Source organism: Denticeps clupeoides, chromosome 3 (genome assembly GCF_900700375.1).
Source record: "Denticeps clupeoides chromosome 3, fDenClu1.1, whole genome shotgun sequence".
NCBI lineage: Eukaryota > Metazoa > Chordata > Actinopteri > Clupeiformes > Denticipitidae > Denticeps > Denticeps clupeoides.
Window position 1 is genome coordinate 14,297,311 of NC_041709.1, and position 20,894 is coordinate 14,318,204.

The 20,894-nt window shown below is 41.0% G+C and overlaps 2 protein-coding genes across 2 annotated transcripts; both read left to right on the plus strand.

Moving 5' to 3' along the window:
* The first annotated feature begins 911 nt into the window (after window positions 1–911).
* On the plus strand, window positions 912–12,853 carry lman1 (lectin, mannose-binding, 1). Its single transcript, XM_028973056.1, has 13 exons — window positions 912–1,125; window positions 2,191–2,345; window positions 2,719–2,826; window positions 3,193–3,254; window positions 3,600–3,699; window positions 3,810–3,933; window positions 4,076–4,134; window positions 4,227–4,359; window positions 4,442–4,629; window positions 4,913–4,983; window positions 11,039–11,204; window positions 11,487–11,608; window positions 11,913–12,853. Exons 1-13 carry the CDS (start codon window positions 918–920, stop codon window positions 11,947–11,949), a joined length of 1,533 nt encoding a protein of 510 aa, XP_028828889.1. The 5' UTR covers window positions 912–917; the 3' UTR covers window positions 11,950–12,853.
* A 3,810-nt stretch (window positions 12,854–16,663) lies between these two features.
* On the plus strand, window positions 16,664–20,792 carry cplx4a (complexin 4a). The gene is made up of 3 exons (XM_028973161.1): window positions 16,664–16,824; window positions 18,420–18,507; window positions 19,995–20,792. The coding sequence occupies exons 1-3, from the start codon at window positions 16,664–16,666 to the stop codon at window positions 20,220–20,222; spliced, it is 477 nt and encodes a 158-aa protein (XP_028828994.1). The 3' UTR covers window positions 20,223–20,792.
* Window positions 20,793–20,894: the final 102 nt, after the last annotated feature.

Here is a 20,894-nt window from a genome sequence, read left to right on the forward strand (position 1 = left end):
CTGAGCAAAGCACCGTCCCCACACACTGCTCCCCGGGCGCCTGTCATGGCTGCCCACTTCTCACTCAGGGTGATGGGTTAAATGCAGAGGACAAATTTCACTGTTTGCACCGTGTGCTGTGCTGCTGTGTATCACAAGTGACAATCACTTTATCTTTATGATTTTTTAATGGTTTAAATTTATCGGTGTTAGTAAACTATGCTAGTTATGTCGAATTTGCAATTATGAGTAAAATGTTGTTATCTGTCCACTCAGTAAACCAGTGAGGGCAGCTCATGGAAAATGTAATAATTTAAATTCTGCTTAATATAAATCGAGTTATATTGTATATCCATCAAGATATGTTGCATGAAAGCTTGCATAATATATGTTGGATCAGTTGTACATATTCAATCACTGCCAAATTTATGCTTAAAATATTACTAACCAGATATATATTATCTGAAGGAATAAATAAGCATTAACATATTTTGTATGATTGGGGAATAAATACTTTAATCAGCTTCACATCATCTGCTTCCACTTTTTTTGCCTTCAAGTTCAGAGAAATTGGGGACTGGAGCCTGTAATCTACCAAAAATGTCTTTCAGTCTGGCAGGGCGGCAGATAATCTCTGGTAAAAGGAGAGAAAACCGGCTGATTTCTGAACCGGGGACCGTCTGGACCGTCCACGTCCGTCGGGGGGGGGGACAGAGACAGCGAGACCCGTCACGTGCGTGTAAAATGCACTTATTCCCTGTCGCTCCACATCTTCGATTCGTAAGCGTCGCTGACGACGGCTCGGTGCGGAGCTCCAGGTGCCGCGGGCGGCTCTCCAGCCTCCGGCAGCGCTCGTCCAATCAAAAAGCGCCCTGTTGGCCTTTCAGACTTCCCGTCATCCTCCCGGCCGAGCGCTACGTCAGCAGTGTGGCTGAAAGATGGCGGTGTCCATAGCGAAGTGCCTGCGTGCCGATGCCTGCGTGCTGCTGTTAACTTTACTGCTGCGGCCGGCGGCGTGCGGCGACATCGCTGCGGGCGCGACGAGCGGCGACGCGCCGCACCGCCGCTTCGAGTACAAGTACAGCTTCAAGGGACCCCACCTGTCCCAGGGCGACGGCACTGTCCCCTTCTGGGTCCACACTGGAAGTAAGTTTGTGTCTCTGTGGCCGGCTTCTCTCCAGTTTTCTCCCCTAACGCACGCACGCACGCACGCTCGCACGCTCGCTCGCTCGCTCGCCCGCCACACGTCACAGTCCATCTCATTTCCGAATGGAAGTCGTGAGGTGGACGGGGAGCGTGGGTCCCTGTTCAACCTCACCACCACTCCCAGCATCTCCAACCTCACACCATCACGCCGTACACGTCCGCGCTACAAAGTAGGTCTTTTTTTTTTTTTTTTTTTTTTTTAAAGCGTTTATAGTCAAAAATAAAACCGCACCCTGTCAACCCCACACGCAAGCCTGCTGCTCGAAAACGTTTATATGTGTAAAGTACAGTTTTCCTGAGCCGAGTACCGTCAGGGGTTAACTAGCCACAGACAGGCAACAGTGCAAAGGTCCCTGTTGCAACCTGCAAGTTATTTAACGTAAACACGACTATCCTGCGAGTATAAACGGTGTGCATTGTTAGACTTGTTGTTTTTCGGAGGGTGGAGAGCAGTCTCTCTGGGCAAGTAGTTTCTGCGTGAAACGGCAGCGGGACCCGGTTCTATGATCATTCTTGTTCTGGCCTTTTTATGTCGTGTAAGTTCAGATTCGAATTCGGTATTTTTCCCGTCTCACTCAACACAAACAAAAAAAATCAGCTCTCTCCTGACATCAACGATTTTCTGCTTTTCGTTCATTCCCTTTTCTTCCCATTGCAGTTTTGGACTCTTCACATTCCACTTTGGGGCATCAGAAGGTTGTGGGTTCAAATCCCAAACCGCCAATGTGCCACTGAGGTGCCCCATCTCCACACACTGCTCCCCAGGCAGCACTGCTCACCAAGGGTGATGGGATCAATGCAGAGGACACATTTCATGTGCTGTGTTGCAGTGTTTCACAGTCACAACTCACCGTGGCACCGTGGCGGTTTGAGATTCGACCTGCGAGGTCCCCCCCCCATTATGATATTATGTCTCAGCATCAACAGCTCATACACCACAGCTGGCGCTGGAGCAGAGGATGGTGTAAGAATATGACCACAGCGTTCTGCGTATTTGTGTTCCAGATGCCATCCCCAGTGCTGACCAGATCCGCATCACACCGTCCCTACGCAGCCAGCAAGGCTCGGTGTGGACCAAGAACGTGGTGAAATTTGAGCACTGGGAGGCAGTGGTGACATTCCGAGTGTCTGGTCGAGGACGGATGGGAGCTGATGGGCTGGTAATAATAAGACAGCATGTACTTTTATTTTGTGTGTGTGTGTGTGTGTGTGTGTGTGTGTGTGTGTGTGTGTGTGTGTGTGTGAGGGGGGGGTCTAGCTCCTCATCTCATCTCAGATTTACACTTATATTTCAGCCTGTTGACATTTACTTAATCTCTGTGACAGTCATTCAGAACAAAATTTTCTGTCACCTGAGCATTACAGTGAAACGCTGTGATTGTACTGTGATTGTAGCGTTTTCTGCGCCCCACGTGTTACTTTACTGTTGCGTGTGTGTCAGTTAGCCCGGCTTGAATTGTTTTTAAAAGACATGTTTTGTTGAAAGAAGGTTGGGCGTGTATGAATAGATAACCATGTGTGTGTGGCCTTTAGGCAGTGTGGTACACCTCAGGACAGGGTCTGACTGGTCCTGTGTATGGAGCTGCTGACCAGTGGAATGGAGTCGGAATTTTCTTTGATTCGTTTGACAATGATGGGAAGGTCAGTGAAGGTCAAGCAGTTTACATTTGTTCCATTATAATAGAATAATGTAATACAATATAATATTATACAATATGTAATATATAATGTAATAATACAAAGCAATTGTATATATTTAATATATCAACACACCTTAAAAGTGCCATGTACTCTATGATGGCGCTACAGTAGTAATTGCATTTTTCCCAGGATTGCAATTACACGAAACAATTCCAATTTCATTATGAAAATCATAAACACAATATGGTAATATCATTGAGTCTGTATGTAAACAAAAACAATGGGTAATCTGTGTTTATTTGTGAAAAAGGTGAGCAGGTAAATAAAGGATTAATTTCTCCCCCCTTTTCTGACCCCGATCTCTAGAAAAATAACCCCACTGTTCTTGTGGTCGGCAACAATGGAAAACTTGTTTACGACCATCAAAAGTAAGCAAACCTTTCCTCTTCTTGCTGACAACAGCACAGTGATTTTGACAACCTAAAGAAGATTAGAAAATATGATTATTTTGTGTTTGTGGTGGAAGGAGGGGTGATAATCGCTCCCTTTTGTTCTAATCCACCCGCTGCTCTGTGGCAGAGAAGACCATGTGTCAGCCCAGTGAAATATGAACCTGTGCCATTTGAGATTTTAAATACAACATTTATGGTGCCATATGTTAAATTAAAGATGAAAGGGTGGTTAGCTTCCGACGGTTGAAAACAGTGCCCTATGTGATGTCTTCCTGCAAAATGTACATTTTCTGTTAAACAAATGTGTTTGTCGCACTGTAGTGATGGCACCACTCAGTCCTTGGGTACGTGCCTCAGGGACTTTCGTAACAAACCCTACCCAGTGAGGGCTAAAATCACATACTACAAGAAGACGCTGACGGTAGGACACACTCTAGTGTATTTTTAAAATATTTTATCATGAATTAAATAGACATTTCTTGTCAGAAAACAAATTACGTCAACATTCACCCCCCCTTCCCCTCGCCCTAGGTTTTGATCAATAATGGTTTCACCCCAGATAAGGAGGACTATGAATTCTGCACACGGATAGAGAACATGATCATCCCTGTTGAGGGTTACTTTGGTATCTCTGCCGCTACCGGTGGTCTGGCAGGTGAGGATGAGGACCGAGTTGAATTGTTGATGTGTGATTGGTTTGAGCGTCTTGCACAACACACAACTGGCTTGAAACAAATCTTGATCCTGCAGTAAAATGAAGATAATGAAGTTCATTCATAGTGTATCTGTGTGTCTAGATGACCATGACGTCCTCTCGTTCTTGCTGTTCAGACTAACAGAGCCTGGCCAACAGCTTGTGAGCATCACTTCCATCCTGTGGAATAGTTTCAAATCATTTTGACTCCCATTTGCTGGTTAATTCCACCTGCGCTTGTTGTTTATCTGAAGCCCCCAGCAGAGCAGGAGATGCCTAAAGAGGAGAAAGACAAGTACCAAGAGGAGTTTGAGAACTTCCAGCAGGAACTGGACAAGAAGAAGGAGGCCTTCCAGAAGGAACACCCTGATGTGCAGGGCCAGGCCAGTGGGTAGACCCCTTCCATGTTTTCTCAGTCCATTTGTGCAACCTCCTGTTTCTGTTGAGCTTCCTGCCCTTCTGCCTCCAGTTGAGGACCTGTACGAGAGTGTGAATGAGCGTGAGATTCGGCAGATCTTTGAGGGCCAGAACCGAATCCACCTGGAAATTAAGCAGCTCAACCGGCAGCTGGCCATGATCCTCGATGAGCAGAGGCGCTATGTGTCTGTCATCACAGATGAAGTGTCCAAGCGCGGCACGCAAACACAATCTGGCCAGGTGAGAGTTCAAATGAACAAACATAATCTTTGTTTATTAATTATAATAATAATAATGGTGCTGATTGACACCCATAAAACAACAATAATAATTAATGCTGTTGCAACATCTGCAGTATTTTGTGCAGTATAACAGTTTGTTCAACATTTTCTCCAACATAGTCTACTGCTACTGTATATAGTGAGATGACAATAAAGTGGTCTTTGACTAAGTTTTCACATGAAATCCGATGTGAAATTCAACCAATTGTCATTAAAATAAGTCCATTTGTCATTGGTTTCAGCCTCCGAGTCAAGACACTGATGCCCTCATGACCCTGCAGCGTGATGTGCTGAACAATCTCAATGATCTGCGGTGAGCATCATGGAAAATGCTTGTAGATGACTGTAGGCTCTAATCCAGCCTTACACACACATTCACACCCATCCCCAGAAAATCTCACTAAGAGATGAAGTGAAATGCCCCAACACCACTCCTCTTACCACTTACCCACCCTCCTCCATCATGCTAATGCTTCTTTAGCAGGCTGGGTCTTTGCTCTGGTCCAGTTGTCCATGAACTGCTAGTACTAACTTTTGAGACTTTGCTATGGGAAGGTAATCATAAAATTAATCCTGTTTTAAGTGAACTATGAACACACTTGCATTTAGAATTTTGTGTTATAAGATTTCTTTGCAGGGTTCAGTGACGTAGCCTGACATGATATTAGAAATAATACAGATTAAAGGTCTGGATGATGTGCTCTGCCTTGAGATCTCACGACTCATGAAGGCCTAATCTTGGCACTGTTCTAAAGCCCTGATTAATTTTTTTTATGGCCGGCTCACCCCACCCCCAGCAAAATGACATAGGTTGCTTTTTGATTTCTGCTGTAGTAACATCATGGACTGTGTTTTGACATTTTGAGCCAAGATGTGAATTGTAAGATGGACAATAGAAATTATGACTAAATACCACAACGGAGGGATCAGTCAACTAAATACAGCATTTTACAACTAAAGGATTAAATAAAAAAACATGGTTAACAACTTAACGCATATGTGATTGAACAGTCACGGCTTATGAATCTATTGTTTTCCATTAGATTTATTTATTTTTTCTATTTGATAGAGGCTTTAACTTGATGTATCTATAATCCTTAAATTTATGCATGTGTCTCATGTGAAATGTAAAAATCTTCTAAATAGTTTTCATTAATAGTATTGTTATTAGTATTACAGTCTAGATTTTCAGACTCAATCCTGGTCAAGATTCCAGCAACATTCCAGATATATATTAACATTATTATGTATGTTTACAGTACTATTCAAGTTTAGGGTCATTTAGAAATGTTCTTATTTTTCATGAAAAAACATGACATGAGCTTGAATAGAAAATATTCCAAAATGAAAATGTTAATGAACCCATAATATAATGTCACATTAATAGAGGCCAGTGCTAGTGACTATCTGCAACAGTGGAAAGAAAAAGTATTTTGAATTCCCTGTTTTTCTGCATTGTTATAGATGAAAATCAGATCATGTTCAAGAGTATTGACAATTATAATAAAAAAAATAGAAATAGAAATATTTATGGTCGACCATAAATATCACATAGCTCATGGAAAAATATGTGAAGCCTTGAGTTTGTGACCTCAAAAGCTCATTCTATTCAGGTATTAACATGTATGGACTGAAGCTACTCAAAAGTTTGGAGTTTGCTCTACACAAGAAGAATGCATGTGAGCCATGCCTTGCCAAAAATAGCTTTCAGGGGATCTATGATCAAGAGTTGTTGATTTTAATAATGCTGGAAAGGTTTATAATTTACCATTTAGAAATTCACCAGTCTACAGTGAGCTACATGAATGAGCAACAAATTGAGACAAACTTTGGGACTCTACCAAGAAATGGTTACATAGTCAAAATGACCCCAGAATGCCAGTGGCAGGGCACCACAAAGGAAGCCGTTGCTTATTAATAAGAATATTGCTACCCACTCTCTAGAAGTTTGGGGCAGCTAAGTCAGAGCCCAGACCTCAACTCAATAGAGATACTATGGAATGACTTGAAGAATATCCACAGCCACGGGATGTGCCTGTTTAACTGCCAACCAGTTATTAATACTTTTTCCACTAGCAATATAAGTTGTGCATGGTTGTTCTCAATAAAGATGTTTTTTTCATTATTTTGAACACATTATATTTAGATACATTAAATTACACTTGTGGTATTTGGCAGATGTCCCAATCCTTTCGTGTTACCATCAATGGAGTAATCACTTCTGGTGACTGATATTGTAGAGAAAGAATCTACATAAGAGAGAAAGATTGGTGATGTAAGCCGAGAAGGCTCTGAGAGTTGGTTGTCTATAGTTACTCTAAGGTTGCGATTAGTTGCAGAACAATATGAGATTAGTCCTGGTAGATTGCAAGATCCTGATTTGATGAAGCATCTGTTGGAATGAATATTTGGTCTGATGTTTGGTCTTGGTTGGATTGAGTTTTAGATGATGGGCTGCCATTCTAGATGAAATGTAATGAGTCCTGAGGGGCGCCAGTGGAGAGTCTGCGTAAAGACTGCTCATCAAGGTAGGAAGCAAACCACTGCCATGCTGAGCCCCGAATTCCAAGTCTCTTCAGGATCGACAGGAGAGTCTTGAAATTCTGCAGAAAGGTCAAGGAGAATAAGAACAGTTTTGCTGATCTTGCCACATGTAGCTTCTCAGAAACAGCCAGACGTATGCCCTCAGTGGAATGACCAGACTGGTTCGGATCCAGGAGGTTGTTCTGATAGAGATGAAGTGATAGCTGATTGTAGACACAGCACTCAAAGACTTAAGAAAGAAATGAGAGAAGAGACACTAGTCTGTAGTCAGCGTGGGTTTGGAAGAACTCTGGCTGATTTAAACTGACAGTTGCCACCTGGCCCTATGTACTTGAACCATTTATATTATGAGAAATGAATGGGGATAAGTTCAGGAGAGATTTTTTGGAGCATAGTGGATGGGACTGGATCCAGTGGACAGGTGGTTGGATTGCCTGTAGATATGATCTGGATGATTTCATCTGATGTAAGCCTTGAAAATTGTTCTAGAGAAGTTGAAGGGTCTACAGAGGGTGGTAGAGAAGGGGATGTAGTGGTGGGGAATGTCTGGCAGATTTGTTCGATCTTCCCTGTGAAGTAGTTGGCAAAATCTTCAATGGTTAGGGAAGATGGGACAGGGGGAATTGGAGGGTTGAGTAGAGATGAGAAAAGAAGAGAAGTACTTTTGAATTCGGAAGATAGAGGATAGAGATTATTCATAGAAAGGGAAAGTGAGGAGAGAGGTAGTGGCCATTTCCAGTGGTAAGGATTAGAATGGTTGGAAGATGCGAAAGAGTGCAGGAAGATACAGATGAAGGATATATCGAATGAAGGATCCAGTTGGTAGAGGGAGGGTGAAAGATAGAAAGTGGTGGTCAGAGATGTGAAGTGGAGTGGAAGATGAATTGATGTAGAAAACTCAAATTCCAAAAGGGGATTTCACAAACGCAACTTGCCATTGAAAATTCTCAGGTTAAGTTAACTTTGTAGTCTGGATTTGCCTCTAGATCTGAAATCCACACCTCTGCTCTGATCTTGTTTGAATTAGTAGTGTCCCAAGCACCCCTCCACCACTAAGATAGTTGTTAGACCTCTCAATCACTCCGATTGTGAATCACTTTTCTCATTTCGTGCATGGTTCTCATATGCGGTCCTCAATTTAATTCTTACATTTGATCCTCAACTGTACATAATTTCGTCAGCAGCAGAGAAAGGGGCAAATCTGTGAACACAAAAATTGCCAGTTGATTAAATTATGAAGGCACATCAGTATTGATTGTTGCTCTGGGCGATTGCTCCTTTAATCGTAAACGGATTGAAGCTTGTCCACTCATTATGAATTTATTCATCTGTCCAGCATGTTAAGACATGATTGATTCACATTGACGTATAGATTTACGTACTCAAAATGGTCTTGTCCTCAGTGTTGAAAGTCAATGAAAATATTGCCTCATTTCAATCCTGCTAAATTGCTCTGTGAGGCTTTGGTCTGATGCTTTTTTTTTTTTTTCTTATTCAGAGGTAAAGATTAGATGAAGGGTTTAATACATTTTTACTTTGTTTCTCCAGGGGGAGATTTATGTCTAATCATTTTTCTTTTCCCTACTGAGAAACAAATTTGATTTTGTTTTGTGCATATCCGGCCTCCTTAACATGTGCCGGGGAAAAGAAAAGAGCATGTCTTGGGCCTGTCTGTCCCTGAAGGATTAGACTCCATCCTTTAAATACATCCTTCATACACGGCGCAAACATGGTCCGAATCTGATTGCTTTCTTGCCTTTGCCCGTCCCAGAGGGCTTCTTACTTATGTCTCTCTCCAATTTCTTTCATTTGTCTGTCTTTATTTTCTAATCATCTTAGATTTCCTAAGAGGATGTAAGGGGGAGGAGGGGGATGCCAGTAAATATGCAGTAAAGAAATGTAATTTAATCAGGGGCATCATCTTGATTTTAAGATGTGTTCCATATTAAAAGGTTAAACCATTTTGTATTTTTTGCTCTTTTTTTTTTTAGTGCAGCGCAAGTCTTTTGACACTAGGGGAGAGCTGCAACTGAGAGTTTAAGGGTCCCCTATTATGAAAAATTCACTTTGTGAGATTATTTCTCATTAATACGAGTTCCTTTTGCCTGTCTGTGGTCCTGCACTGGCTAGAAATGGTGAAATGTGTAAAGAGTGCTTTGGTCATTCTGCTTCACCTTTCAGAGAGCGGCAGCTCAGACAGTCTGAAAAATTGTCCCCTTTTGTCATCATAAGGGGAAAGGTTACCTCCTGTTTCTCATGTTTTGCTCACCTAGAGAATTTCCCACCCCTCCCCTAAAAAAGTAACTCCACCAACCGTCATGGCTTCCAAACATGCAAAGCATTGCAGTTGCCAGTTGATTGGATGGAAAAATGAGCACAAATGTTCCGTCACATGTCACAGTGGGTTAATTAAAAAAAAAAAAAAACGCAGACACCAAAACTGGCACCAAACAGGAAGTTTGATTGTCATTTCCGCAAATGCCTGCTTACTTCTATAGTCCCCTCTCCTCCTCATTGCCATTTAAAGGAAATCTCATTGTGTGTTTTGCTAAAAGTGACTGTAATTCTGCACCATGGCTGAATTTCAGAAAGAGACCTCAGATACAGTATTAGGGGACCAGTAAGACCTATATGAAAGTGAAAGTGAAGTGATTGTCATTGTGATACACTGCAGCACAGCACACGGTGCCACAACAAAATGTGTCCTCTGATTTTAACCATCGCCCTTGGTGAGCAGTGGGCAGCCATGACAGGTGCCAGGGAGCAGTGTGTGGGGACGGTGCTTTGATCAGTGGCACCTTGGCGGATCGGGATTCAAACTGGCAAACTTCTGATTATGTTAGGCCACCACTGCAACAAAGAAAAAATTTTAAAAAAATTCATAATAGTACTTTTCTTTAAGAATGTTACATCAACATCTCATATAAAAGCCAACATGCTATATAAACTGTTATAGCAATAATACATTATTATAATAACATAAAATAATATAGCAATAATAATTTGAGAAAATCTGAATGACTCAATGACTTAAATGATCTTTGATATCTGAATAAGTTATATCTTTATGTTCACAAGGACTAAAAGACCAGATGAAATCTAAAATCTAGTTGTTATAATATATTATACACAGCTATTTGTGTAATAAATGCTAGTTTGTATTAATTCACTGCCTTTCTTAGTCCCACAATCATCAAAAATCATTAATTTTGAAACAGGATGTGTAAGTGACGTCAGTTGTGTTTTTACGCATGTCTGTCTATATGGGACAAATTAGTCTTAATGCTAGAATGAAGCAGCTCTGGTATAAGCAAAATATGTTTTGGAGGGAAGAACATGTTTCATGAGGATTAATTTAGCTGTCAGACCTTCTTTATTGATGTGGGGTCTTTTCTAAATGCTGTATGGCTTTTGGGGAATATGAAAAGGAGGAAGATTAGGGGATTAAAATTGGGACAATTCCCCACGGTATGGATTAGGAATTGTGATTGGATTGTTGGGGTGCAGTGACACAGAGTGACCACTAGAGGTGACAGAGTTAGCAGTTCAGCAAATGCCTGTTGACTGCCTGTGAATATGGCCTTTTTATATCTTACATAGCTTAATAAATAAGTTCGGGACTGTTTTGAACTGTAAAATGTAAAATGAGACCATGTGACCCTGTGATTCAAGCTTCCATATTCTTTAGTTTATTTGTGGCAAATCTGTGAACACAAAAATTGCCAGTTTATTAAATTATGAAGGCACATCAGTGCCGACATATTGCTTTTGCTGTTTATAATGTGATGTTTATATGCAAACTGCTATTTTTGTGGTTTCTGCAGGAACACCTTCTCCGCATCTCTGAAGCAGATCAGCTCTGCCCAGCAGCTGCAGCATGGCAGCGCAGGAGGCCTCGGCACCTACGAGACAGTCCAGCACTTCAACGACATCAAGGAGCACCTTCACGTGGTTAAGAGAAACATTGAGCATATCATCCAGAAGAACTCAGTAAGGGCTTCTCCTTCACATCTCCACACATTTCTTTTTGGCTTGCTTGCTCATTAGAGAAAGTACTGGTGATTCATTTATAGCTGCTACTGCCAATGATACTACTGTAATATAGTGTAATATAATTTGCAAGTCTTGTTTTACTTTTTATGAATTATTGTCTGTCTAAAATAAATACCTGTCTTGCTGAATTTCTTTATTATTGCTACTGCCATTAATCAAATAGGATTTTATTTGTCAGACCTTTTATGTGTCCAGAGCATAATTCTGTGTCTGTTGCAGGGCCCTGGTGAAAAAGTCAAGTGTCCTGAGCTGCCTCCCATGCCTTCCTGCCTGTCCACCACACACTTTGTGGTATTTGTTGTCATTCAGTCCGTCCTGTTCTTTGGTTACATCATGTATAGGTATGTTATCGAGATTGAAAGTAAGAGTGAAGTGAACATGCATGCACAGTAACACCAGCCACTTTCTGCTATGATTGGCAAAAGTCACAAGGCATAGCACTAACTGGTCAAATGCTGATTGGACAACATTGATTGGACAAAGGTCACACAGAAATTAATCACAACATAAGTCCTGGAGAGAGTGACCTGGCATACATTATCATTGTGTATGATATCCTACAGTGTATATGTGTACAAATTGCCGTAATTAAGTTAATGAATGTCAATGGCTGAATGAGTTCTTTCATTTATCTTTTTTTTCCAGAAGCCAACAAGAAGCAGCAGCAAAGAAATTCTTTTGATGAATGGTGACATTCAGCAAACTGCACATGAGAGAGAGGGATTTTTTTTTGGGAGGGGGGTAGCAAATTGTAAATTATTGTACTTGAAGAAAACATTGCTATTGACATTTTTAATTCATGATTTTTGTTTTATTTGAAATGTACAGGGAGTGATTTTTGTGGTAGGGGAGGAGTCTTAAGCAAAAATAAAAAAAAAATATTGTAATGTATTCTTTGACACTGAGATGTAATCACTGCAAATTTGTATTTCCCAGTCAGGTTTACAGCAACGTCTGCCTTTTTTCAGAACTCAACCACTGCCCCCTCGCATAACCCCCCCCCTTACATAAAAAAATGTGGCTTACATATGAAAAGAATGTAATTTGTTAGGCAGCCAAAATGAAAAAGGTTGTAGTCACGTGATTTTTTATTTCTTTTCCCTCCTCAGTGTTTTTGTATGATTAACTTATGTAAAGATAAAACGAAGACCGCAATGTATTTTTTAATTTTTTTGCGTGGTCAGTGTTAATGCATTGGGTAAATCTGGTGCAGGTAAGCCTTTCAAGAAGATGCTGTTCAATAGGACTCGAAAAGGAAAGTAGCGTCCGCATGTTTTTCTGTTTGTTTCTGGATGGTCTCTGGGTGCTTTTCACCTTTAATCCTGACCAGACAAGGGACAACAAGGGACTCTGCCCCCTTTCGTCAAATATCTGTTTATATGGGACGTTATCAAACCCTTCTCCACTGGCCTATGCTGCTACAATTCTGGACTGCTGGGGTGGGAATGTAAATTGTGAAACTGTCAAAATGTATGGTGGAAATAATATGAAAAAAAACTATTTGATGGAAACCAGCAAATAAACCGGAGGTCATTTCAGTGCTTTTCTTTTGTGGACAAAAACAATTAAACAGTTTTGTCAGTTGCCATTGACTCCTGGATTTCTTTTATTTTATACACCAAATAGAAAAATAAGGTGTTGGTTCATGTGACCCCACAAGACTCCACAAAACTTCTGAACGTGTTCTGTGTTGTTTGATATCAAGACATATACACTGGGTCAATAATTATTTGAACCACTTCTGGTTTTGTAAGGTTGCCCACAAAATTTCAATTCAATGGTAGTTCTATATCAACAGTGAGAGACAGAAAAATAAATAAAATCCACAAAAATGCATTTCAAAATAGCTATAAACATTTTCATGAATGCTTAAAAAAAATCACGAGCCGACCTTGTTCTGTGTGTCACCAACTATTTTCTTGGTGACTATGGTCCCATCTGCCTTGAAATCATTGAAGTATTTCTGGGCAGGTTCCATACTGTTCTCATTATCACTGAAAGTCCACAAGGTGAGATCTTGTATTGAGTTCCAGACCAAGGGAGATGGGCAGTTATTTTATGGTTTTCGAATAATCACATGGCAACGGTTTTCACCTTCTCACCCGGCTGCTGCCGATGGTCTTGTAGCCCATTCCAGCCTTGTGTAGGTCCGCAATCTTGTCCATGACATCCTTGGAAAGCTCTTTGGTCTTGGCCATGGTGCAAAGTTTGGAATCTAGAAAGATTGATTGCTTCCATGTCTTTTATACAGATAAGGAGTTGAGAAACTTGTCAGCTCCTTACTTGTATAAAATACAACTGGGAGCCAGAAAACTTGATAGGGGATCAAATACTTATTTCTGCCATGCTAATGGAATGTATCATTTTTTTCTCATCATTGCTCAATTAAACCTACCAGTTATAGACTAATTATTTCTTTGTTACTGAGAAAAACGTGTGACCTTGCTGACCTATGTCCATGTCCAGAAGTGTTTACAGTGGACGTGTGCATCAGAACGGGAGCATGCAGCAATGAGAAAGGTTGGCCAAAATTTATTTTGAGCTTATGAATGGCTGGGTCCATCACTGAAGATCCAATCATTGCTGTTCATTTTTCCCCTTTCATCCCACCCTTCCTCCAACCCTCCCTTCCCCCATGCTTCAGCAGGAAGGATTACACAGCCCCATCATGGATAGTTCACTGCATCTGTCACATTCTCCCTTCTCTGAAAATCTGATGAACTGAACTGATTTCAGGCCTCTATGATTTACATCCACTCCGGAAATCCTTCAGGTCTTTGGAAATTATGTTTTCCTTTTCACAACATTTATGAATGAATGAGGTCTGAATGAGGCTGCGTATGAGTAGGTCTTTCCAAGGTAGCAGTTTTATAAAAAGCAGAGAAGAAGATGGAGCACTGCTGAATCTACTCAACCCTATCAAACTTAACCTTGCTGTTGTACATACATGAGCTCTTTTTATTTCCAGTTGTTCTCCTTTGGTGAGGGGAGGGCTGGATTATGAAAACATGATGAGTGTCATAACCTTGCATGACTGTTGACACTCAAGATAAGCATGAAATAATTATGTTATGACCAGAAACAGCTGTATCTTTTACCATAACTTCAAGTGTGCATAGAAATAATTAATAAATAATTTGATACAATATAAATAATTTCATAGGAAAAGAGCATTTTTGAGTTGTGAAGGTCTGGCAAAAGAGTGCAGCTTCTGTAATTCTATGCCTGTAAACTCATGCACATTTGAAGCATAAGTGAATAAAAACCTCTTGGGAAGGACAGTATAGTAGAAGGACAAGAGTAGATGCATGTGGTAGAGAGAGAGAGAGAGATGTCCGTCTCCCCTTAATAATAATCAGAAATACACAGTCATGCGCATCCCAGTGGCTGGGTTAAGATATATGTCCAGTGGTGGAAGTGGACTCATAACCGAAAGATTGAAGGGTTATAATCCCAAACCGTCATGGTTCCAATGAAGTTCACTTGAGCAAGGTACCATCCCCAAACCCTGGGCACCTTTCATGGTGATGGGTTACATGCAAAAGACCATGTGATGCACTTTCACTTAACTTCATGCATACCTAAACTGGTCATGTATCAAATTAAATAAGATAATAAAAGTAAACTGATAACATTATTGTTCCACTTCTAATTATCCAACTTCCAATTATTTTAGTTCTACACCAAGACCAACAACCTGTCTCATGTGCAAGAGCGGTTCTGGGGTTCACCGCAAGGCTGATGTTGTACAGACGTCTCCTAGATCTTCAAGCCCTCTGTACCTACTCCACTCAAGATGTTAATGAGTGTCAAAGGATTTTAATGATAAAATTGCTGCATTTTTTTGTCCACAGAAAGATAAACCTATCATCACTTTAGTTTGTTCACAGAAATCCTGAGCAGTGGTTTAAAGAAGAAGAACAAGAAGAAATTTGTCCTGTCAATGCATTTTGTTACAGCAAATTCTGGTGTTCTGTCAATGAACAAAAAGAATAAATCATGACTCGCTTTTGTGGACAAAAGTGACACAGGGTTCTCTTTCTGTGCACAAAATGCAACGAGGTGTAGGTTGGTTTTGTCATTGTAAAATTATTTTGTGGCACAGACGCTATGTTGAGCCCTTGGCTCCCCAAAAACCTGCTGCCTGTTAATTAACATGAGCCCTGAAATAAGACCTGATGCAGGATCCAAACATGCCTTTATTAGTGAAGTGAAGTGATTGTCACGTGAGACACAGCAGTACAGCACACGGTGCACAAAGTGAAATTTGTCCTCTGCATTTAACCCATCACCCTGAGTGAGCAGTGGGCAGCCATGACAAGCACCCGGGGAGCAGTGGGGACAGTGCTTTGCTCAGCGGATCGGGATTCGAACCGGCAACCTTCTGATTACGGGGCCGCTTCCTTAACCGCTAGGCAGCCACTGCCCCTATTAGCAAATCATTGTCTACAACGTCTATTCAAATGAAATGCAATGTACTTCTCACAGATGTCCATTGTTAAAACATGTCCTGTGCCATCTTCCTGGGTGAGACTGGTGACTTTGCACCTAGTGGTTTATCGATTTGGGTATAATTAGTGTTCTGTGAAATCAAATAGGGGGCCCAGTTTATGCTACAGAATCTTATCATATCCACATCTTTGTAGCCTGTCCCACATTGTCCCACTACTCATTCCACATTTGCTCTGTTCGTGTCTGGGCATCCTATGAAGGTTGACCACACAAGGTTGTTGAGATTTGTAAAGATATAAAAAAAAAACTCCCAGCCTGCACCTCACTCTACTGAACAATGGCCAAGTGGAGCAGCCTCCGTATTCGACCTCATCAGATAAACACTGAGATAATCCAGCTTCTCTTTCCCCTCAGCTCATGTATAAATGGAAATCTTTGGGAGCCTTGGATGGACCTCATTGGTTGCCTTCCTGCTTTGCTGCCTGGGTAATGAGATTAAGAGCCTGTGGGCGGGATCAACACGTGACACTCTGAAGGAGAGACTATTTTTTTTTTTCCAAAATCCCAAATTTCACAGCGATCTTTACTGACCAGATGCAACTTGACTAAGAATTTTTGCATGGTAACCCCTATTATTTCCTGTACTTTTCATGTAGAAGGAAAGTGAATATTTTTTTAAAAGTCCAGGCCATCTGCCTCTCCCCATAGTACAGCGGGAGGTTTAATCCAGATTATGGCCACCGCATAACAGATTTTTTTTTTTTTTTTTTGAGCCGTGTGTTCCTAGTCGCCAGAGTGCCCTTGACAACAGACATCGACTGCAGGTTCCTCAGGCAGGCTCCTCTTACACCCACCTTTAACGATTCAGTCGGGGGCCCTCACTAGTTTTTGATATTTAATTGAAAATATTCAGAAACTCTAACACCAGCATCCCATAGGTCAAAATGGCTTTCCTCATCAAGACCATGGTGGGTAACCCACTGAAGGGCATGATGGGTGGAGGAGAGGAGAAATCGGAGGAGGAGACCCCCAAAGACCCAGCAGCCGCAGCGGGCATGACACGGGAGGAATATGAGGAGTACCAGAAGCAGCTGGTGGAGGAGAAGTAAGTACGGCGCCCCCGCCATGTTACCCCACCCGCAAAACATACCCTCGTAACCTTGGCACGCAAGCGAAGATGCTGCCACTGCCTTCACCGAGATGCAGGAAAAAAATTATTTCTTCCCTTTCTCCGCACTCGTAGAGCTTTGTTGTTTAGGTGTCTTGCAGTTAAAATGAAAGGAGAGATTTCATATTATGCTTCAAGGCTGAGATTTTAAAATTTTATTTTAAAAAATTGATTCTTGGTTCAGTCTCTCCTCTCAAGCAGTCTACACAAGCAGTAGGGAGGCTGCCATGGATTTTGGTTTTACAATTGTCCAAGTGTCCTATGAGCTATAGTAGTCCAAAATGTCAAATCATATTAAAATGTATGTTTCAGAAAAACATATATCCTATTTAAATAATACAAGTAAATGTGAAATATAAAGAAAAGTCCTTAACATTTTTGTTGTCTGTGTAACTTGTTTTGCTGCTTAGGCTTCATGAATTCTAGTTCAGAAACTGGCATCCCTCTTGCTGTAAAGCAGATATTTTGAAAATAATATACAGACAGATAAAAGAATATATTTTTAATTTCAGGCTCTTGAATGGATAATCATTTTACATGTGTTTTGTAAAATTTCACAAAGCACAGCCTATTTCCATTATAGTGCATTACATAAGCAGATTAGTGCTGTGCCCAGTGATGGTAATGTGTTTCTGCTGTGGCATTCTCTGGAACATATCATGGCTTACTGGATGCTTTACAAATGTTTTTTTTTCCCCATAAAATCCCACATATAAAAATATGTTTTAATACAAATTTGTAACCCCATAAAGATCCACTGCCCTGTCTAGACCTCCATTCGGCACATTTATTCCACCGAAACAATACTGAATAATAAAAAGGAGCTGTTTGGTGCTGTTCATGAGATAAACATTTAATACGTAATTGTTTATGATTTTATACTTATACATAATGTCATAATCGTTAATTAACCCAAACATGATTGTAGAATTTTCATATATCTCTGTGAGTTTTCCCTCATCTGAGTTTTATCTCAAGATAATTGGTTAGTAGAACTGAACTGTTATACATATCCACCTGAAATAATAAAGATAAGGGTTTTGTTTCAGTTTGAAGTGACTGGCCTCATGCTGTGAGCGATATTCTGTACTACACCTGTCATTTTACAGTTTCCACCAGTCACTCTAACAGTCTAACATTGGTGGCAGTGCAGCTGTAGAAGAAATAAAGCTGTGTAACCTGTGGAACAGTGGAGGAAGGGCAGGCACACGGCCTCCCAAACAGTGAGATTAAGCCGGCTGAAGCTCCTTAGCAGTTTACCTCAAGTACATCTTTTACCCTAAAGGGTCATGATCAGAGCGCACTGCAGAAACAACCCAATCATGTGGCATTCCCAAAATCCAAGAAATGGTCAAAAAAATAAAAAATACAGTGATAAATGTCATATGCATCAAACATTTACATTCATATTTACAATATGTGTGTCTCATGTATAGTCCAATTTCCTTCTATGTGGGGACAATAAAGAGGATTTGTACTACACACCCTTCAATATCAATTCTATTTCAAGGCGACCATTTTCTCTTTTACAGGATGGAAAGGGATGCAGATTTCTTGCACAAGAAGGCTGAGAGGGCGACCCTGCGGGTCTGTCTCAGGGATAAGTACAGGCTACCAAAGGTGAGCATCAACCTCTAAGTGCTCCAGATCAGCAGACATCTTTGCAATGGTCCACCAGGCTTGACACCAGACACGCATCCTCTAGTGTTCATCGCAGCTTGTGCACTGTAGAAGCCCAAGCTCAGGTCTTCCCCCACCCATGGAAATTCCTGTAAGAGGGACAGGAAGGAGGCTTGGTCCTTCAAGTGCCAGGAGATTAAGAGACTTGAGGAGTCCATATTGTATCCTTAGTGTCAGCCGTCCTCTAGCACTCTGGGCCATCTGCCACGCAGCAGAGGTTCGCTCTTCTGGACGTTGACTTTGAGCAATAGAAGCTCATAAATTTGATTGAGCTGTTGCTGCTGAACATATTTTGTGGGAAATAGAAGAGAGGAAGAATGAGCATCGAGAAAAAGGTAAGATGTGAGCTGTCTCTGGACACTCATCTTACTGTACATACTTTCTTAGCTGCTTTGCTTTGTTTAATTCATCTTGTATTTTATCATGTTCTTCCCTTTTGCATGATGATAAAACATATGTGTTAAGCATGAATATACATTTTCTAAAATGTTTATAACTTATATCTGCGAGCAGTAAATCATTGTTATTGTCCTTCATTTGTATTCCTCTCCGGTACAGTAGTCAAAGAAGGAATTGCATGAAGGATATTTCTTGCACGACATAGAGAATCTAAAAATGTGCATAGAGTGAAGACAGAGTGCGACGTAGACGTATCAATGATGTCTGCTAGTAAATATAAATCAAAAGAAAAATGCTAGCGAGTCCATTCAGAAGCTCCGACTATGTACGAAAATAAGTCCCCGTTTGTGTTGAAGTTCTGTGAAGCCTTGCAAAGTTTTAATATAATAAAATCTTTCCTCTGCCAACATTTGCATTTGTTCACAGAGTCAGCCTTGACTTGACTGCTCCAATTGTTCCTGTCGCACTACTGTAAATAGGAGGCCCTACCAGCCTTTTAATACGACCCTCACACAGCGAGTCCACGCCGCAGGGGTACACAATAGACACTGAATAGACTCCACACCTATTAAAATGATTTTAAATCCCCTTTTTTCAGTGAGGTGAGCTCTGTGTAGCGTTCAAGGTGCAAAAACTGCGCCATTGTGGTTTGGCACATTTGTTGTTTTTCGCTCATCGGCATGAGTGCAGTGTCATTTTCTTTTTTGTTCTTTTCGCTGCATTGTTTGAGTGACATAATATTTTCCTCGCCTCAATCATCTCTTTAAGTGTCGTGGTCTTCAACCAGCAAAGATGTTCCGTGCACACAATGCCTCAAGGATGTAATTTTGTCGCTCTGGATAAGGGCGTCTGATAAATGCTGTAAATATCTAAACAGAAATATATAAATTTCCCCGTAAAGGGATGAAATCTCAGCAACTCTGTCCCTGTCTTAGCTGTTCCTACAGCAGCTCTACACCCAGGAAACCAGTCTGGTTACCAACCTGGCTTCCAATTGAACAAACCGAACTCTTTTTGTGTGTCTGTAGAGTGAACAGGATGAGAACATGCTCCAGATGGCAGGTGATGACGTTGATGTGCCTGAGGAGCTGCTGAAGATGGTGGATGAGGATGCTACAGAAGAGGAGGAAAAGGACTCGATCATGGGCCAGATTCAGAACCTCCAAAACATGGACATGGACCAGATCAAGGAGAAAGCCTCGGCTACATTGACAGAGATGAAGAGTAAGGCTGAGGAGAAGTGCTCCGTCATGTAACGAGGCAGGGAGGCGTGAGATGAAAAGAGAATTGCAGATGTTGATGGAGAAGATTTAAGTGTTTATGGCCCTCAGAGTCTTGAGGTCGGAAGTGTCCCTAATCCTCCCTGTTTTTTGCTCAGTAAAGCAAGTCAGTGTGCAGGCTGTGGATCAGTACAATGCCTAATATCAGTGGAACCTTCGTATCCTTAAATGGTCTCCACACCTATTAAACGCTTTTGGGTAGATTTCGATGAAAGAGGTCATGATTTAGATTTTCTTTTTCACGCCCCTGAGCGGTTTCATTTTCAGACCCCTTGCCCCTCCTGCCCAGTTAACCTTATCCTGTTCAGTGTACTGTAATGGTACAATATCAATCAATGAATAAAATAATCAAAAACACAAACATGATCACAAAAAAAGACATTTTTTATTGCTTCCACTTGAATGTTTGAAACTGGACATTTAAAAACGAATATGTATAATTATTCTGATTCACCTTGTGTATGAAAGTGATAATATTTTGGTCAGTAGTGTGTCTAATGTGAATGTGAATGCAGAATAAATAAAAAAAAAAGCTCTTGGTTCATACTCTGTCCAGCATTATTCCAGTATTTGATTTTGCACTATTGTATTATGCTTGTGATTCTGTGTATCTTTGTTATAAACTTCCAATATATGGCCGTACATCGT

Excerpts from the sequence above, each read along its gene's own strand:
- lman1 (XM_028973056.1), top strand. The coding sequence starts at position 918 with ATGGCGGTGTCCATAGCGAAGTGCCTGCGTGCCGATGCCTGCGTGCTG. Across the intron at positions 3,255-3,599 it reads CTTGTTTACGACCATCAAAA|TGATGGCACCACTCAGTCCT; the intron begins GTAAGCAAACCT and ends GTCGCACTGTAG. Across the intron at positions 4,360-4,441 it reads TGATGTGCAGGGCCAGGCCA|TTGAGGACCTGTACGAGAGT; the intron begins GTGGGTAGACCC and ends TTCTGCCTCCAG.
- cplx4a (XM_028973161.1), top strand. The coding sequence starts at position 16,664 with ATGGCTTTCCTCATCAAGACCATGGTGGGTAACCCACTGAAGGGCATG. Across the intron at positions 16,825-18,419 it reads AAGCAGCTGGTGGAGGAGAA|GATGGAAAGGGATGCAGATT; the intron begins GTAAGTACGGCG and ends TCTCTTTTACAG. Across the intron at positions 18,508-19,994 it reads ATAAGTACAGGCTACCAAAG|AGTGAACAGGATGAGAACAT; the intron begins GTGAGCATCAAC and ends GTGTGTCTGTAG.